Source organism: Erinaceus europaeus, chromosome 21 (genome assembly GCF_950295315.1).
Source record: "Erinaceus europaeus chromosome 21, mEriEur2.1, whole genome shotgun sequence".
NCBI classification, from domain to species: domain Eukaryota; kingdom Metazoa; phylum Chordata; class Mammalia; order Eulipotyphla; family Erinaceidae; genus Erinaceus; species Erinaceus europaeus.
The window spans coordinates 26832787-26852517 of record NC_080182.1 but is presented as its reverse complement, the minus strand read 5'-3'; the positions used below and the strand labels follow the sequence as shown (position 1 = coordinate 26852517).

The window sequence follows — 19731 nt, the reverse complement described above, 5'->3', positions numbered from 1 at the left end:
CATGTTTTCAATCATGAAAAAAGTGTCAGATGGAGATAGATAGCATAATGGTTATAATGTGGAATTATTAGGTAATAGTTTTTTTCCTTTTAGCACTCGGAATGCACTAGTACATAGTTTTCAGACTTCTAAAGTTGTTGCTAAGAACTATGCTAGTAACATTATCGATGACGTCTCCTATGAAGGTATGTCTCTCCAGCTTTGAAGATTCTCTTTATTTTTTCAAAAAAGTAATAACCCCCCCCTCTCATTTTTCCACCACCATGTTGTATGCAATTGACATTATTTCTTGCCACTTTTTTGAATAAGGTTTTAAGGATCAAGTGATTCCTGGTCAAGAAACAAAAGCAAAACCTTCCCATTCCCCAATATATACATTCAGAACTGGTATTAACATCAGGTATTACGCCAAGAGGCAACATTGGAAGAGAACCAAGCTGAGTGTACATAAATATGAGAAGACATATTTATGCTGTGTCTTCCCTTATTTCAATGAAAACATTGCTTATATCTTTGGATGTTTTTGTTAAGAAAGTACTTTCTCTGTGTATGCCTCTACACTAGTAAGTTGGTTCAGTAGTATGTCAACCTTTTATTTGAAAATATTAGTTTTCTTACATCTTATTTTAGGTTGAGTTCATCTCACTTGGAGATCACGACATTTATTGTTTATAATCATGTCTTTCATCAAACCTCATAAAAGTTTTCAGAACTTCCTTCAAATAGTCTCTCTGACTCATTCTCCGGCTCTTTTTTCTTTGCATTAGCCTACAGTATGTTGTTTAGCTTCAGAATTTCTTCTTTGATTTTCTCTCTTTACTGGTGGTTCCATGTTATTCACATGTAGTTTTATTCACTTTCTCCACATCTTCCTTTAGTTTTTAGAGCATCTTTAAGAGTCTTTTTTTTTTAAAAAAAGCTTTGTTTAGTGCATCAGCATCAGGTACCAGGTCTTTTGCTGAAGGGCATTTTTTAGGTTGTTCTCAAGAGGCGTATTTTCCTGTTTCATTCTATGTCTTGGGTAACATTTTGGTTGAAGATCAGACATTTGAATATACTAACACGGCAACTCTAAAATTCAGAATCCCTCCTTTTACAAGGTTTTCTGTTTATAGAATTCTGAAATGTGGTTTGCAAGCTAGCTTTGTGGTAGGGATCCATTGACCTAAGTTACGATCTTTGTGCCTTTTCCTGGGCATGTGAAGCCACTTTCCAATTTTCCTTGAATATGCACTTGGTGTGAGGTTCCAAAAAAGAGGAGGAGAAAGAAGAAAAGGCTCGAGTCCTTCAAGTTCACTGGAAGTAACTTCGAGGGGGAGCAGGTCCCAACAATCATGGTTGCCACTTCTTGTGCTCCTCTGCCATCAGAAGCAGTCCGTGGCCAGAGCACCATTTCTCAGTATTAAGAGGAGGTCATCTTTGTCTACTATGACTCCTACAGTCTGTGAAAGCTGCTCCAAAAGATCTATGAAGTCATGTTTCATGGCAGAGGGTGGGTAGCTACTACTGTATAAGAGCTGAAATGGACTGACACTAACTACAATTCACCTTTCCTGCTTTTACAAGGTATTTGCGATTCCTTAGCAGGCTGTAAAATTCCAGAAAGAGTTCTACCAGACATATTTCATACTTCAACATTATTACTGTGTAAGTGGGCAAATAGATTCATGATCCTTTCTACCTGCCATGTTCCCAGAACCCACCACCCTCTTTATAATACAATATAACTGTGCCTGGTTTTGAACTCTGTATATAGACTCATATATTCTATATCCTATTTAGAATGGCTTCTTTCCCTCTGTTATTTTGGAACTTACTAATATTTTTGTATGTAATTGTAACTGTATTTGATTTCATCAATTAAATACTACTCCAATGTGTAAAGTAATTAAGATGTATTTATCCATTACTTTGATGAATGACACTGGGGATGCTCCAAATTTTTAGTGTTTATGAACAATATGATACAGATACACTTGAGTTTTTCTCATCTACAACTCAAAATGTTAGGGTATGGACATGTTCAACTTTAATTAAGTTGCTTCGCCAATTTATACTACTATCATAAGAGTAGCGAATATATTTCCCTGTCATACACCAATAACTTGTACCACAGGTATTTTAGCCAGATCAATCAATATAAAGTAGGTCCCTCAAGCATATGACTTTGAATTTAACTGATTACTAGTGAAGTTGAAGACCTTTTTATCATATATATTCTTTAGTCTCTTCGTTTTGGAAGTGTCTATGCCAATTTTCTAACCATTTTTTAATCTAAATTTTTCTCCTTCCATTAGTTCTCTACATGTTCTAAACTTGAGCCTTTTGTCAGTTATTCAGAACGGAAGTATTATCTCAACTCTACGGCTTGCATTTCTACTTATAAAATAGTAGGCCGTTTTTTTACTCTTTGTGTGAATGGGAGTTGCTCATTTTTTAAGATAGATCTATTTATTTATTTTGCCTCCAGGGTTATTGCTGGGGCTCCATGCCTGCACTACGAATCCACTGCTACTGGAGGCTATTTCTTCCCTTTTGTTGCCCTTGACGCTTATCATTGTTGTTGTTATTGCTGCCATTGTTGTTGGATAGGACAGAGAGAAATTGAGAGAGGAGGGGAAGACAGAGAGAGGGAGAGACCTGCAGACCTGCTTCACTGTTTGTGAAGCGACCTCCGTGTAGGTGGGGAGCCGGGGGGATCGAACCGGGATCCTCAAACGCTGTTCCTTGCGCTTTGCACCATGTGCGCTATTACCTCTTGGCCCCCTTGGAGTTGCTCATTTAAAAGGAGTCAAATTTTTCTAAATTTTCCCTTATGGGGAGGCTTATACATGGTGACGAGTACCCAAGTTAACTTCTAAAAGTGAAGAAATGATGTAAGGTGTGGGCATTATCTTCTTCCTATCAGACACACGACTGCTGGTGGACTCAGTAGCGTGAGGCCAACATGAAGTCTTCCCAGGAGGTCGCCTGCCTGCTGAGCCTGCAGTACAGCTACTGTGGAGTCTCAGCCTGGAGGAGGAGGTAGCCCATCAGATGAGACATCTTGTGCTGCCCCACCACAGAAGCAACTCGAAATCACCTGTTTACAGCAGTTTATTCGTAAACATGATTAGGTCTCTTGACTACTACTGCTTCTTTAAAGGAAAGAAGAGAATGCACTGAAAAGCCATAGTAGAGGACCCTAACGGGGGCAACAGTTAAGTAGCTGGGAGAGAGTGAGTAGTGGAAACATCGGTGACTGAAAATGCAAGAGCAGCAGCAAAGGATATTCTGAGAGTCCACAGTGATGTGCCCACAGGTGGCTGAACAGAGAGGCTCCAAGGAATAGGAGAGCAAAGAGAAAACATAAAAAGATAAGTAGTATGGTTTGATTAGCAAATCAAGATAATAAAATACAAATTACTACCTGCAATCTGCACTGAGCCATCTTCTCCAAGAAGTATATTGCCAGCTTTCACATCTCTTTAGGAAGAGAAGAGAAAAAAATTACACACAGCTATAGTTTGCTCATGTTATACATCAAACTCTTTGAGACTTGAGTCATACAATACCGAAAGCTGGTGTTGATTTGCTGAGCTCTCTCCCTCCCCCCACCCCCATGTCGCTGGAGACCACTTTTCTTTTTTATTTATTCCCTTTTGTTGCCCTTGTTGTTTTATTGCTGTAGTTGTTATTGATGTCGTTGTTGTTGGATAGGACAGAGATAAATGGAGAGAGGAGGGGAAGACAAATGGAGAGATAAAAGGGAAGATAAATGGAGAGAGGAGGGGGGAGAAAAAGAGACACCTGCAGACCTGCTTCACCGCCTGTGAAGCGACTCCCCTGCAGGTGGGGAGCCAGGGGCTTGAACTGGGATCCTTAAGCCGGTCCTTGTGCTTTGTGCCACCTGCATTTAACCTGCTGAACTACCGCCCAACTCCCGGAGACCACTTTTCTATGCTCATTCTGTAAGTTCAATTATTTGTCTAGTTTCCACAGTAAATGATGCCCTGCGGCATTTGTCCTCCGTCTCGTTTTGCTCACTTAGCACGGTAGCTTCCAGACTCATCCAAGTTGTTGCATACAAGGCTTCCTTTCATGTGGCTGAATGACATGGTTCACTTTATGTATATACACATTTTTTTTAATTGAAGCCAACATTGTATTATGAAACTGTTTTCCTAATCCCTCTCAAAATTATTATAGTTAGGAAAAAGCAACAGATTTATGTTTATCCCTCTAGTAAGCTTCTGATGAATACCTTAGTGTTTTCTGTATGTAATACTATAATATTTTCAAATAACAGCTTTATTTCTTCCTTTCTGAACTGGACTTTTTTTCTTTGCCCAATTGCTTTGGCTGAAGCTCCCAGTGAGATGTTGAATAAAATTAATGAGAGCAGACACTTTTATTATGTCCCTGCTCTTAGAGAAAGAATTCTCAGGGGCCAGGCAGTGACATACCCGGTTAAGCACAAGGACCTCACTGGAGGAACCAGTTTTGAGCCCCCAGTTCCCCACCTGCATGGAGGACGCTTCACAAGCCACAAAGCAGGTCTACAGGTGTCTTTCTTTCTCCCCATCCCTCTCAATTTCTCTCTGTCCAATCAAATAAAAAATAAAAAAAAGGGAAGAACTGTCCATCGGGAGCAGTGGTTTCCTAGTGCCTGCACCAAGTTCCAGCAATAACCCTGGAAGCAAAACAAAAAAAGGGAGAGGAGAAGAGAGGAGGGGAGAGGGGAGAAGAAGGGAGAGGGGAGAAGAAGGGAGGGGAGAGAGAACTCTCAGCTTTTCAGGGTTAAATGTGATCTGAGCAGGGGGCTATCATTTTATTTTATTTTTCAATTTTTTTAATATTTATTTTCCCTTTTGTTGCCCTTGCTTTTTATTGTTGTTGTATTATTATTGTTATTGTTACTGATATCATCATTGTTAGATAGGACAGAGAGAAATGGAGAAGACAGAGGGGGAGAGAAAGATACCTGCAGACCTGCTTCACCACCTGTGAAGCGACTTCCCTGCATGTGGGGAGCTGGGGGCTCGAACTGGGATCCTTACGCTGGTCCTTGTGCTTTGTGCCAGTGCGCTTAACCTGCTGTGCTACCACCCAATTCCCGGCTATCATTTTATTAAGATACATTTCTCTATCTCCAATTTATAAGGAGTTTTTTCAAAGATGTTGACTATTGAGATAATCATGATTTTTTTTTAAAAAGTTTTTTTAACATGGTGCTGGAGATTGAACTAAGAACCTTGTGTATGTGTTCTGTTGCTGAGCCACCTCCTCAGCCTTATTTTTATCTTTTTTTTTTTTTTTACAAGGAGTACAAACGAGAGTGATAAGAGATAACAAAGCACTGCTCCTCCATCCATGGAGCTCCACTTCCCTGTCCGCAGCTCTCTCCTGTGACACTGGAGGTCAGACCCAGAGCCTCCCACATTTAAGGCATGACTTCTACCTGTATCTTATATTCCTCAGGGATGTCTCTGTCTGATTTACTGACTTTACTGTTCCTTCCTTTTCTACTATGTGGGAAAGTTTGAGACAGACTGGCATGAGGTTTCTAAATGTGTAGTACATTACTCCAGGGAAGCCATTTCTTTCTTGTATGGTTTGTAATTACTGATTCCATCTTCATAATAGCAAGTGATATGTTCATATTTCCTATTCATTATTCAGTCTTGGTAGGTTGTATGTTTCCAGGGTTATTGCTGGGGCTCGGTGCCTGCACTACAAATCCACTGCTCCTGGATGCTTTTTTTTTTTTCCCTTTTGTTGCCCTGGTTGTTTTTTTAATCGTTGTTCTGGTTATTATTATTGTTGTTATTATTATTGATGTCACTGTTGTTGGACAGGACAGAGAGAAATCAAGAGAGATGGGCAAGACAGAGAGGGGGAGAGAAAGACATAAGACACCTGCAGATCTGCTTCACCACCAGTGAAGCGACTCCCCTGCAGGTGGGGAGCCAGGGATTCAAACCGAGATCCTTGAGCCAGTCCTTGAGCTTTGTACCACCTGCGCTTAACCCACTGCGCATGATCGCCGTTCAGACCCTTCGTATCCTCTTCTTCCTATCACTTCTCCCCTACTGGGAGTATGGATCAAAGTTGTTTTTGGGGTGCAGAAGGTAGGAGTTCTGGCTTCTTTAATTGCCTCTCCACTGGATTAGGGTGCTAGTAGGTCATTCCATACACCCAGCCTATTTCTATCTTTCCCTAGTGGGATAAGGCTCTGGAGAGGTGTGGTTCCAAGACATACCGGTGAGGTCGTCTGCCCAGAAAAGTCAGGGTCCACTAGGTATTTTTGAATAAAGTACTACATGTGAAATTCTTTCCAATGTAATTCTATTACACATGATAGAATGGACAAGTGTGGAAGAAGAAGTATTTTATAATCCCATAATATCATTCCTAGCCATTTATTTAATGGTTAGAAAAAGAATCCAAAAGGATATACACAGCCCTATGTTCATAGTTGCACTATTCACAATAGTCAAAATATAGAATCAGCCTAAGTCAACAGATGACTAGAAAGAGAAATGTGAAATTTGTGGTCCAGGAGGTGGCTCAGCATTAGACTCTCAAGCATTCTTTCTCACTCCTCCTATCTTTCTCATCAATAAATAAAATATTTTTTAAAAAGAAGAAAGAAAAGCGGGGGAGATAGCATAATAGTTATGCAGAGACTCTCACGCCTGAGACTCCAACATCCCAGGTTCAATCTCCCCCACCACCACCACCATTATAAGCCAGAGCTGAGCAGTGCTCTGGTTAAAAAAACACACATATATATATAATTAAAAAAAGAAATGTAGAAATGTGGAATTTTAACTCAGTGGAATAATACTCAATCATTTTTTTTTTAAAGCACCTTTTGCCTTACAGGACAAAACAGATGAAACTAAAAGTGATTCTGTTAAGTGAAATATAATTATAGAATGATCTACTCATATTTAGAATATAAGTAGCTAAACCAAACTTGCAGAAAATAAACAGTAACAACAAAATTAATCCTTTGATTCTGAAAACCACGGTGGTTCTCAGAGGGTAAGGGGAGAAGTGCGGGTAATCGCACTGGCACTGTGGTGCTGAGTGTGGTGTTATATACACATATGTAGGTATGAATCTAACTCCTAGCATTTTATAATATTGTAAACCTATGCTAACCTGTAAATAGAAATAACATAAAAGTCCAAGTTGTAGGGTTCAGGTCCTAAAATATGATGGTAAAGGAAGACCTAGTAGGAGTTGACTGTGGAAAACTGAGGAATGTTACACATGTAGAAACTATTATATTTTACTGTTGACTGTAAGCCACACTAATCCCCCAATAAAGAAATTAAAAAAAAGAAAGTCCAGGTTGTTTCTACATTGATACCCAAAGCCATGATTATGTAAGAGATATCATAATGTCCTACTTATTACTAAGTTGAGATTAGTCTGACTCTGTGAGCAGGGATGACAGACAAAACAAAAGGTCCTGCATGTCAACTTAAACATCACAGGACCATAAATCAACAGATTTGCAAGTTAAGGAAAAACTGTTTCTTTGACCTTCCCTACACCTCCACCGTTATCACCAAAAAGGACGTCACCAAAAACCCTCCCTACTGGACTCACTGGATATTACAGACAGTCTGTGCTTTACCTGAGCATTCTACCTAGTCCTTCATATTCCGGTGAGAAGACTGCTGTCTTTAACATACCTGTGAATCTGTCCGTTTTTATGGAGGTACTCCAACCCTTCCAGAACTTCTTTGAGTATTGTAGCAATGGTGGGTTCATCCAGGACTCCACTTTTGTGTTCTCCTTTTGCCACAATGTACTTAATAATATCCAGAACAGAACCTTAAAATAGAAGGTAAACTTTCTCATCAATTTTTAATTATTCATTGTAACTGATCTATTTTAGAATAAAAAACATTTTCATTGATCTTATTGTGTAGGAATGAAAGGAAAAGTACATATATAAGGAAAGAAAATCTTTCAAAAATTTGTTATTTCCAAACTAAAACAGAAAACAGCCTGTTCATATGTAAATATTAGTGTTAGACCAGCATCTCCTTTAGACTTTTAATGAGAATTTAGAAAAAAAAAAGTAGCAAGGAATTTGTGATACATCTGAAAATAAAGAAAGCAAATCATGCCCATCTGCAACATTCATTTAACATGTGATCGTTACAAACCTATTTTGGCTTCCAACACTAGATTAGAGTCTAGAACACTGTACTCAAGAGTAAAAACTACAACTGAAATGCGGGTCAAAACACAGAAGAAATGTTTGGAAAGTGAAAAATCCATGTGTATACAGACTAACTTAAAAGTTAAATTTAGGATGGGGAAATAGTACAACAGGTATACAAAAGACTTTCGGGAGTTGGATGGTAGCATAGCCTAAGGATCCCAGGTTCGAGCCCCGCTCCCCACCTGCAGGGAGGTCACTTCACAGGAGGTGAAGCAGGTCTGCAGGTGTCTTTCTCTCCCCGTCTTCCCCTCCTCTCTCCATTTCTCTCTGTCCTGTCCAACAACGATGACATCAATAACTACAATAATAATAACAATAACAATAAAAAAACAAGGGCAACAAAAGGGGGAGCAAAGTTTTTTTAAAAACTTTCAATCCTGAGGGTCTGAAGTCCCAGGCTCAAACCCCTTCACTACTATAACCCAGAGCTGAGCAGAGCTCTGGTGAAACAAACCAGTTAAAGCTATTTTTCAGGCTAATATTAGAAATAAAGCAAAGCAGAGAAAATGTTAAAAAGCAGTTGTATTTTATATTTAATTTTCTTAGGATATTTACTTATCTATTTTATGAGAAACCACTCAAATCTGCTGTACAAGGATTCAGACCCAGAGCCTCCTGCATGTAAATTCTTTGCTCTTCTAGCAACTAGCAATTCTCCCTAAACAGCAGCCAGATTGCCACCCCCACTCTTTCCCATAAGTAATGTTTCAAGGAAAGATTAACGGAGTATAAAAGAAAACTGTGGGCAGAGGATAGATAGCATAATGGTTATGCAAATGGCTCTCATGCCTGAGGCTCCAAAGTCCCAGGTTCAATCCCCTGTACCACCATAAGCCAGAGCTGAACAGTGCTCTCGTAAAAAAACAAACAAACAAAAAAAACTACATAATTAAAATCACAAAATGCTAATTGCCACAGCTGATGATTATAATAAAAAATGTTTTCTGTAAAAAAAAAAAAAAAGGAATCAGGTGGTAGCACAGCGGGTTAAGGGCACGTGGCGCAAAGCACAATTAGACCTACATAAAGAGACCTACATAAAAATCTTGGTTCAGGCCCCTGGTTCCCCACCTGCAGGGGAGCCACTTCACAAGTGGTGAAGCAGGTCTGCAGGCGTCTTTCTCTCCCCCTCTGTCTTCCCCTCCTCTCATCATTTCTCTGTACTATTCAACAACGATGACATCATCAACAACAATAATAATAACTACAATAATAAAACAAGGGCAACAAAAGGAAATAAATTATTTTTAAAAAAAAGTTTTCTGGGGGTCAGGCGGTAGCGCAGCAGGTTAAGTGCACATGGTGCTAAGTGCAAGGATCCCGGCTCCCCACCTGCAAGGCGGTTGCTACACAGTGCTCAAGGACCCAGGTTCAAGCCCCTGGTTCCCACCTACAGGGGGAAAGCTTCACGAGTGGTGAAGCAATGCTGCAGGTGTCTCTCTGTCTCTCTCCCCCTCTATCTCCCCTTCCCTCTCAATTTCTCTGTCTCTATCCAATAATAAATAAATAAAGACTTTGAATGTTCAAGCGTTACACTGGTTTTGTTTTAAACACCTTTATCATTATGCCCTCAAAAAGCATTCAGCCAGAGTAAACTTGAAGATCAGAAAGAAAGAGTAAGCCTAGGTAAGTTGGACATTAAAATGCTTTCCTGACATTTCCCCCCTCAGGCTGGGGAGATGGCTTAATGGTAGACAGTAATCCTTCTATCCTTGTAATTCTTGCCAGATTCTAGAAAGTTTTCCTTACACCAATCACATATTAGTCCCTGGAGCAAAATGACTGTGCAAACAGATCACATGTTTCACTCTTCCGAGAAATCTAAGCGCCACCTAAGAACTGCTTAGTGAGAAGAGAACATATGTATAATCATGAATTATGTCTTAATTTAAAGAATATAAATTTATATTATGTTTAAATAACTTAAAGAAGATCTAATATAGGAACTCTTTAACAGATTTTTCTACTAAGAATTTAAATGAACATAATTTATTCACTCAACTATTAAGTCATATCATATGCAGTATCTAGAGGTGGGTGTGACAGAAAAATGTCAATGTACATTTTGTATATATGGCACCGCTGCTGAGTTTTAGGAAGCTTCCAGCCTGGTGGATCAAAGAAGTGAAGCGATACAGACCCTTTTATGTTATCCTAGTAATATAAAAATTACTAGGTCTATATTTTTTTTAAGAATTTGAAATACAAATTCCTTTTCACAAAATCTTAAAAAGATTTTATTGAGGGAGTCAGGCGGTGGCGCAGCAGGTTAATCACACGTGGCGCAAAGCACAGGGACCATCATAAGGATCCCAGATCGAGCTCCCGGCTCCCCACCTGCAGGGGAGTTGCTTTACAAGCGGTGAAATAGGTCTGCAAGTGTCTGTCTTTCTCTCCCCGTCTTCCCCTCCTCTCTCCATTTCTCTCTGTCTTATCCAACAGTGATGCCAACAATAATAACTACACCAACAACAAAAAAGGGCAACAAAAGGGAAAATAAATATTTTTTTAAAAAGATTTTATTGATTTCACATCATCCAATAATCAACAGGGAAGACAGGTCAATGCACATTCTAAGTGTACATCTTCAGTAGACATTCTGAACACAACTACATAAGAGGCCCTCTCTTACATGATGTAATAATTACTTTCTTTTGGAAAATTTTTATTTATTCCCTTTTGCTGCCCTTGTTTTATTGTTGTAGTTATTATTGGTGTTATTGATGTGGTTGTTGTTGGATAGGACAGAAAGAAATGGAGAAAGGAGAGGAAGACAGAGAGGGGGAGAGAAAGATAAGACACCTGCAGACCTGCTTCACCGCCTGTGAAGCGACTCCCCTGAAGGTGGGGAGCTGGGGGCTTGAACCGGGATCCTTATGCTGGTCCTTGTGCTTTGTGCCACCTGCGCTTAACCTGCTGCGCTACTGCCTGACTCCCAATAATTACTTTTTCAGTTTTAGTCTCCCAATAATGTGGTTTTAATAGGTGGAAGAATAACCATGCCACTGACTTTCTTCCTTAACTGACAAATACCAGACCTAGAAAGGATTGCCTCTTTTCCATGATTTCTCTCACATCTTATACCATCTAACATGATGATGTTATTTACAACCCTCCCTCCTCAAATATCAAAATTACATGGAATCCATTGTGGCACAGGCGCCGCCATACGAGCTGCTTGACATGGTACCAGCTTCGCAGGAAGCTTAGCACGGCTGGACTCTCCAGGCCAAACTGAAACCATCTCGCCTTTTGCCATGATTAAGCTCTGTATGGTCTTAATAATATTTACCTATGGCCAGGCTCAGAGCCTGACCAAATGACAAAAACAATGACAAAACCTGCACTACACTCCATAAGATTGAACATAATGGAACAAGCAATATCAGTAATGCAGAATTTTTCAGGAGGCCCCAATAGGAAAAAATAAGTTTTCCCCTTTATCTACACCACTTCCTTTAGTATTCCCCCTAAAATATAGAGAAAGATTGGTGGTTCCCACAGTGGAGGGGCCACCTTACATAAATAATTAATGGAAAGTTATGGTACCTGCCTAGATGCAATGGGCCTTTTAATCTACCATCCACCACTATGCTCCCACCTCCTTATGCAGGAACAGTACACACGAACCTAGGTCACACAGTGAGCATACACTGAAGATGGATTCTAGCTAGAGTTCAACTTGGAACAAAATAAAACAAGGCTCCTTGATCAAACAATGGAACAGATTTTATGAAAAATGGGCTACTCAATTTGTTTAAGGCCCCTAGAAACATAACAAGCTTGAACTTTCTATAAACCATTGTCTTCTGATGCACAGGGCCAAGAGAATGGCATAAAAGGTAGAATATTAATCTTAATCAATAGGACATTTGCTTAGCACACAGGTACAGGAAAAACAAAAGACACAGAAACGGTGATGTGATCTCTAGGGCAGAAAGTGCCCCTGGAATGTGAATGTTCCACAAAGCAGGAGGTGTTCCCTACCTGTGCTGTTCTTACTTGGTGATTTTTGTTTCAATAATCAATACCTTGGTGATTTTTGTTTGAATGAGCTAAGCCTTATGAGACTATAAAAATAAAGTTCTGCTTAGGTAAGACAGAGATGTCTGCTTGAACTTGATTCAGCATCAACTCATTCGTCTCTCGTCCTTCACTCTTCGCCGGCGCCCCTCCTCCTTCAGGCTGACCCTAATAACCTGCTGGGGCTGGCCCCCGGCACCACTGCATCGATTAAAGAGAATGGTGAAGGTAAAACATGCTAAGCAAAAGAGGGCTGCTAGTTACCACTGAATGACTCAACATAAAGAAAGAGATAAAATAGGGAGTTGGGCTGTAGCGCAGTGGGCTAAGCGCAGGTGGCGCAAAGCACAAGGACCGGCATAAGGATCCCGGTTCGAACCCCGGCTCCCCACCTGCAGGGGAGTCGCTTCACAGGCAGTGAAGCAGGTCTGCAGGTGTCTATCTTTCTCTCCCCCTCTCTGTCTTCCCCTCCCTCTCTCCATTTCTCTCTGTCCTATCCAACAACGACAACAACAATAATAACTACAACAATAAAACAACAAGGACAACAAAAGGGAATAAATAAAATAAATATTTTAAAAATTTTAAAAAAAGAAAGATAGAATCAAAACAGTGGAGCCCCTAGTTCAAATTCCAAGTCCTCACCCACAGGGGGAAAGTTTCCCAAGGAATGAAGCCACACTGCAGGTCTCTCTCTCCTCTCTCTCTCTGCCTCTCTGTCACCCTCCCTTCTCAACTTCTCTTTGCCCTATCAAAGAAGTTTTTTAAAAGAATCACATAAAATGCTCTAGTAGGTGGAGCAGTGGCTAGAACATAGGATGAGGTCCTGGATGTGCTCTGGTTCTTGTTCTCGCTCTCTCTCCTGTTAATAAATAAATCTTGGGGGCCGGGAGGTAGCGCAGCGGGTTAAGCGCATGTGGCGCAAAGCACAAGGACCGGCATAAGGATCCCAGTTCAAGCCCCCGGCTGCCCACCTGCAGGGGCGTCGCTTCACAGGCGGTGAAGTAGGTCTGTAGATGTCTATCTTTCTCCCTGTCTTCCCCTCCTCTCTCAATACCTCTTTGTCCTATCCAACAACAAATAACAGCAATAACAACAACAACAATAAGAAGAACAATGATAAACAACAAGGGCAACAAAAGGGAAAAAATAGCCTCCAGAAGCAATGAATTCCTAGTGCATGCACCAAGCCCAGCAATAACCCTAGAGGCAAAAAATAACTAACTAAATAAATCTTTTTTCTTAAAAAAGAGCAATGTGGGGGGGGGGGGAGCAGGCAGTAGCACAGCGGGTTAAGCGCACATGGTGCAAAGCATAAGGACTAGCACAAGAATCCCGGTTGGAGCACCACCAGGGTCCCCATCTGCGGGGGGGGGGGGGGGGGTGTCAAGCAGTGAAGCAGGTCTGTAGGTGTCTGTCTATCTTGCTCTCCCTCTGTCTTCCCCATCTCTCTTGATTTCTCTCTGTCCTACCTAACAACGACGACAGCAATAACAACAAAGACATGAATAAGTTAGCTGGCAAATAAACTGGAAACTTTATTTCCAGAGTTTACAAACTGTCATTCAAGAGATCTGTAACAGGACCCAAGAAGTTGAATCTTTTTTTTTTAAAGATTTTATTTATTTATTTATTTATTTACTCATGAGAAAGATTGGAGGAGAGCGAGAAAGAACCAGACATCACTCTGCTACATGGGCTGTCGGATCGAACTCAGAACCTCATGCTTGAGAGTCCAATGCTTTATCCACTTCACCATCCTTAGGACCACGGAAGTTGAGTCTTTTTATAAGCATTTTAACATGTGGTTTAACATCCAGGCGTCCACTGAAATCCAAACATATCTCAGAGACTGAGAAATGCTACAAATTGGGTAGCAAAGCAAAGAAGTTAAAATGTTCATTTACATCTCATTCATTTCCGCCCCCCAAATCATCTCCTGAATTGCCTCCATAGCCTGTGACACAGATGTATTTAAAAATCACTGAGGGGGTGGGAAACAACATAATGGTTATGCAAAAGATTCTTATGAATGAGGCTCTGAAGTCCCAGGTTCAATATTCTGCATCATCATAATCAGAGGTGTGCAGTACTCTGGGGGAAGGTAGGGTGGGGACAGGAAATATAAATATTGTATATTTATATATGTATATATATCAATATATATACACATATGTTAAATATAACTGTAACAACCAAATTACTCAGTCAACGTACTCATGTACTATTTATACTTTCATTAAAAAAGCACTGACAATCTGGTTACTTGTGGGCAGAATCACGGAAGACACCCCTTAGAGGTGGCAGCTTTTGACTTGGGCTATGGTAGAGGGCTGCCTGGATCTGGCATTTTATTCATGTGGTCACATATACCTATCAAAGTTTGCCACTGTAACTAAGTCTCAGGTAGAGTTAAGTGAGCTCAGTGTTGTGGTAGCCACCTCCAGAACGTTCTTTTTGTGCGAAGTTGAAGCTATTTCCACTAAACGACAATACAAAATTGGGTTAATTTTTATGGCATGCAAATGACATCCCAATAAAGCCGATTAAAAAAAATAATAATTCAGTGCTACACCCCTTCTGTGAGGGGTGTTGTATGTTTTGAGACCCAGGGGTGAAAAAAAAAGCACTGAGTACATTCTTTTCATTACTTTTAGTAAGCTGATAATTAGAACCCCCCAAAAAGTGCAAGTTGTAGATTAATTATGATCTGTATGAGCAAAATATAGAGAGGAATCCTTAAACATGCCTTCCCTGAGCACTGCACAGCTCTGCTTTACCTATGGTGATGCAGGGTGTCTGAATGTGAGACTTCAGATCCTTAGACCTTAAGATCTTTTGGCATAACCATTATATTATTTCCCTTACTTTCTCCTATAGCTTTTGAAACATAATGTTTCCACTTTATTGGGGAGGAGAGGGTAATGGTTTCTTACAGTACCATTGTTGGAACACAGGTATGAGCTCTCTTCTCCCCATGATAGGTGTCTATAAGACTCGCTCATTCGTGGTAGTTGCTAGTATTTCTACCAAGAAATTCCAACCAATCGTTAGCCATCGGAGTGTTTGTGTCTTCCTGAGTTACAGCAGCCACTATTTGCTTGGTCTGAGAATTCGACTTCAGTCCTCAAGATACACCCTCCACTGTTGCCTGAACAGCCAAAGCTGGTCACTACTATTCATGTATCAGTCTACTGGCATTTAACTGGATTCTGTGTAGGATCCAGGAAGTCATCATAGTGTCATGTCTTAGAAGGTAACCGTGCTGAAAGCATACCCAAGCAAAATAATTCACTCCGGGGATTTATGTTTCTGCACTTCTGCTATTTATTCCTTTAAGTCCTACAGATTCTACTCTTCCTTTCTTAAGTTTTCGTAATTTGATTCCTAAAACTCTTACACTGTAGTCAGGTCCAAGCCCCTGTCACACTGGACGAAACTTCAGAGCTGTGCTATCTTTCCTTCTATCTCTCTCTTCATATCTCGGGAAATTTAAAAAATGCCTGTTTAGAGCAGCAAAGCCCTGGTGATGACCAAAGGAAAAGAAAAAAGAAAAGCTCTTATATTGTAGTTTATCCCAATAAACTTTTGAAATTATCATTTAGGTTGGAAGTGCTAATTTTTGAAGATTAACTTATTATATTAATAAATACAACATCAGAGTTTTACTTAGCAAAAGAATATTACTACAGTGTAGGAAGCATTGTGAAATGATTATAAATTGACACAATTAAACTTAACTGTGATGTTCACCTGGTTGGTTGATGGTGGGTTTAAGCTGACACCTTCAATTCATTTAACAATTTAATTAGCTTATTAAGTTTTACATCAGCACAATGCTGCTAAATCAAAAATATGCTTTTGTTGCCAGTATTTTGGCTAGAAAGTGTTGGTGTGAAAAGAGGTAGTCTACACATTTTTCTGTTAACTCTCCCTGTTTACATCTTTAACTATTCCCAGGGAGCCCGTGCTTATCAGTGATGCACTCTGCTCAGTCTCTCTAAGCCCATGTCAGACCTGAGACACACACTCCTCCACCCTGCCTCCGGCCCCTTCTCCATACATCATGCCCTCTACCTGCATCACTTTTCCCACCCTTCCCCAGACGCCAACTCCATCTCCCGTTTCACCTTAGTAATTAGCATTTACTCTCCAGGTCTCAACTGAACTTCACCTCCTCCGGGAGGTCTTTGCTAACCCCACTGCACCCATCCTCCCCCAATGAGGTGAGGTTCTCCTGGTACTTGTTCCCATGGTACCTGGTACTTCTTCATGGTGTTCTACAAACCTGTAATTATTTAACTGCAACTTTTCTTCATTAGCTATACAGCCCATGAGAGCAAGGAACCAGCACTTTAGTTCATCAGTGTCTTGGTGATTAGTAAGAACTGGATGAATAGCATTCTACTTGAGCTATAAATCTTGACAGAGTTTGCTCCAATTTTAAATAAAGATTAAATTGGTTAGATTTAGTTCAAGCTTTTGCTTTCTAGATACTGCTTAGTGCACTGATTCGATTCAAATATTTATTCATTTTATAGCTGCAAAAGCAAGACTTCATCTTCCTAAAATGATACAAATTTCTTTATGTAAAAAAAAAAAACTGTAGGTGAAAACTCCACTGATTCATAAAAACATAATTTAAAAAAGATGCCTGGAACACCTTTGGAAATTATCCTTTAGGAAGTCTGCTAAGTGTTAGACTAGAAAAACTGGCTAGTGTTCCAGAAACCAATGAACAGTATCACACACACCTGCATGTCTTGCCCATTCTGCAGTAAGGAGATATTCACCAAAAGGAATACAGATTCTTAAAAAAGAGAGAGAGAGAAAGAGAGAGAGAGAGAGAGAGAGAGAGAGAGCACTGCTTTGCCATGCATGCAACCCAGGTTCAAGCCTGCCCCCACCACTTTGGAAGAAGTTTTGGTGTTGTAGAGTCTTTCCCTCTCTCTGTCTCTCTCTCCTGTCTGAAAACGTCAGTCCAGAGAAGCAAAGTGCCGGCAATGGTAACAGAAAAATCATTCTGCTGAGGAGCAGCAGATAACGTGGACCGGCCTAAAGCTGTGGAGCAGATAAATAAGCAGACAAGTTATCCCTACTCTTCAGAGGACTAATTTTTAGCAAAACATTAAAAACTTTGCAGCACGCATTTTTGTAAATTACAAATAATGAAATTACGCTACATGTGATCAATAACGAAAGATACAATATTACCTAATATTCCCAAATCTGTCCATACTGAAAGAACCATGCTTGACCACCATCTTGAAAGGTGGTTGGTGTTAGCAAGGCTTCCAATCATCATATGAACAGGGCTTTAACAAAGCAATCCAGTTTCTCCAGTGTCACTGATGGGATTAAAACAAAAAGGTGATTCTGGCTACACTGAAAAGCATCAAATATCAAGGGGTCATTATCATAAGTGACTAAGACACCTTTGTGCAGCACCTACATGTCATCACAGTGGTGGGTGCTCCACAAACACCTCGTTTATTCCTCCCCAATACCCTGAAATGCAGAAATAGCCCCACTTAACAGATAAGTAAACAGGCTCGGCTGAAATCATTTGTCCAGTGGCACACAACTAAGCTAGAGAGACAGAATTAAATTTTAAGACTGCTCTTTCCTTTGCAAACTTACTGGAAAAGACGTTCGACGAGGCATAATACTAAAATCACAAATTAAACAAACATGGATTTTCCCGTAAAAACTCTAAAATAGAAACTTGGGCCCACATACAAAATGTGCATACAAACAAAAACCAAGCAGTATAGTGATGAAAAAGGCTGGGATCACTCACCTGGACTCCCCATCTTGCCACATCATTCAAGCCCATGCCTTGACAGAGTATCTCATTACTACATAGCATGAGTCTAGATAGCTGGAACAAACTGATCTAGACATGCCAGAAGTCCACTATTTGCAATCAGTATGCTTATATTTTACTAAAGTAGAAATAACTCTAAGCACACCACATAAGATAAAACACCCAAGGAATTCTGTTAACAATGAGTGCCAATATTTTCTGTATAATATAACTTTTGAACTGATTTTTTTTTTTTTTTTTTTTAACCAGAGCATTGCTCAGCTCTGGTTTATGGTAATGCCAGGAAATGAACATGGGACCTCTGATGACTCAGGCATGAAAAGTCTATTGTGCAAACTACTGACAGTGCTATCTCCCCTGCCCTGTTTCTTCCTTTAATGGTACTGGAACCTAGGGTTTCAAGCACAGTAAGTATGAACTCTACTACCGAGCTACCTCTCCCATCTAAAGAAGTTTTAAAAGTCTTTAATATTAGACTTGAATTGGAAATGTTAAATCGCTATTTTTAATTTATCCTATATTTCCAAGCTCTTTCAACTAGAAATAATGACAACATAGTAATAGCAAGCATCCGAGTTATGTTTTCTAAATATCATTCCCCATAAGAAAATATCAGATCATCCTAAAATATTGATGGGTATAGGTCTAGAAGTAATATAAAGTCTAGAAATCTTGGGAGTCAGGCTGTAGCGCAGCGGGTTAAGCGCAGCGGGTTAAGCGCAGGTGACGCTAAGCACAAGGACCCGAATAAGGATCCTGGTTCAAGCCTTGGCTCCCCACCTGCAGGGGTGTCGCTTCACAAGTGGTGAAACAGGTCTGCAGGTGTCTATCTCTCCCTCTCTCTGTCTTCCCCCTCCCCTCTCCATTTCTCTCTGTCCTATCCAACAACAATGACAACAATAATAACTACAACAATAAAACAACAAGGGCAACAAAAGGGAATAAATAAATAAATAAATAAAGTCTAGAAATCTTAAACCAAAGAGTAAAGAATTAATCAAAGATTAATTCATTTGTGTCAAAAAGGAGAAAAACTTAAGATTAAAAGGACTTCCACTACAAAGAGTTTAGAACTACCTGAACATCAAAAAAAAAAATTAAAAAAAAAAAAATATATATATAAATTGAAAGACACTGAATATATAGAAATCCTTGATTCTAAATGATACCCAAAATAACAAAAGCCTTACTCAATGAGGATGGGGGGAGGGCAATTCTTCCTTTGCTACCTTTGAAGGTGACTATTAAACCAACTCTTTACTCTGAAAATTGACCTTTAAAAAAGAATAAATCATTTAGCCTGTTTCTATCCTGTTTTTTCAATAGGAATTATAGTATAATCAAAGAGCTCCAATGAGCAAGACAGTCACTTTTCATAGAAGAATGCCAGTTTATAAACATAAAAGGGTACAAAAAGGGAGTCGGGCGGTAGCGCAGTGGTTAAGTGCAGGTGGCACAAAGCACAAGGACCGGCATAAGGGTCTCGGTTCAAGCCCCCGGCTCCCCACCTGCAGGGGAGTCGCTTCACAAGCGGTGAAGCAGGTCTGCAGGTGTCTATCTTTCTCTCTCCCTGTCTCCCCCTCCTCTCTCCATTTCTCTCTGTCCTATCCAACAACGAAGGCATCAATAACAACAACAATAATGACTACAACAA

General features: G+C 40.0%; 1 protein-coding gene across 1 annotated transcript in view; it reads right to left on the bottom strand.

Moving 5' to 3' along the window:
• The window catches only part of OXSR1 (oxidative stress responsive kinase 1), an 86293-nt gene that overhangs the window by 33229 nt on the left and 33333 nt on the right, over nucleotides 1-19731 (bottom strand). The window contains exons 4-5 of the mRNA XM_007517070.3: nucleotides 7689-7830; nucleotides 3410-3465 (exon numbers count right to left, since the gene is read on the bottom strand). Of these exons, the coding sequence (XP_007517132.1) occupies nucleotides 3410-3465; nucleotides 7689-7830 (198 nt within the window). The remainder of the gene's footprint in view (nucleotides 1-3409; nucleotides 3466-7688; nucleotides 7831-19731) is intronic.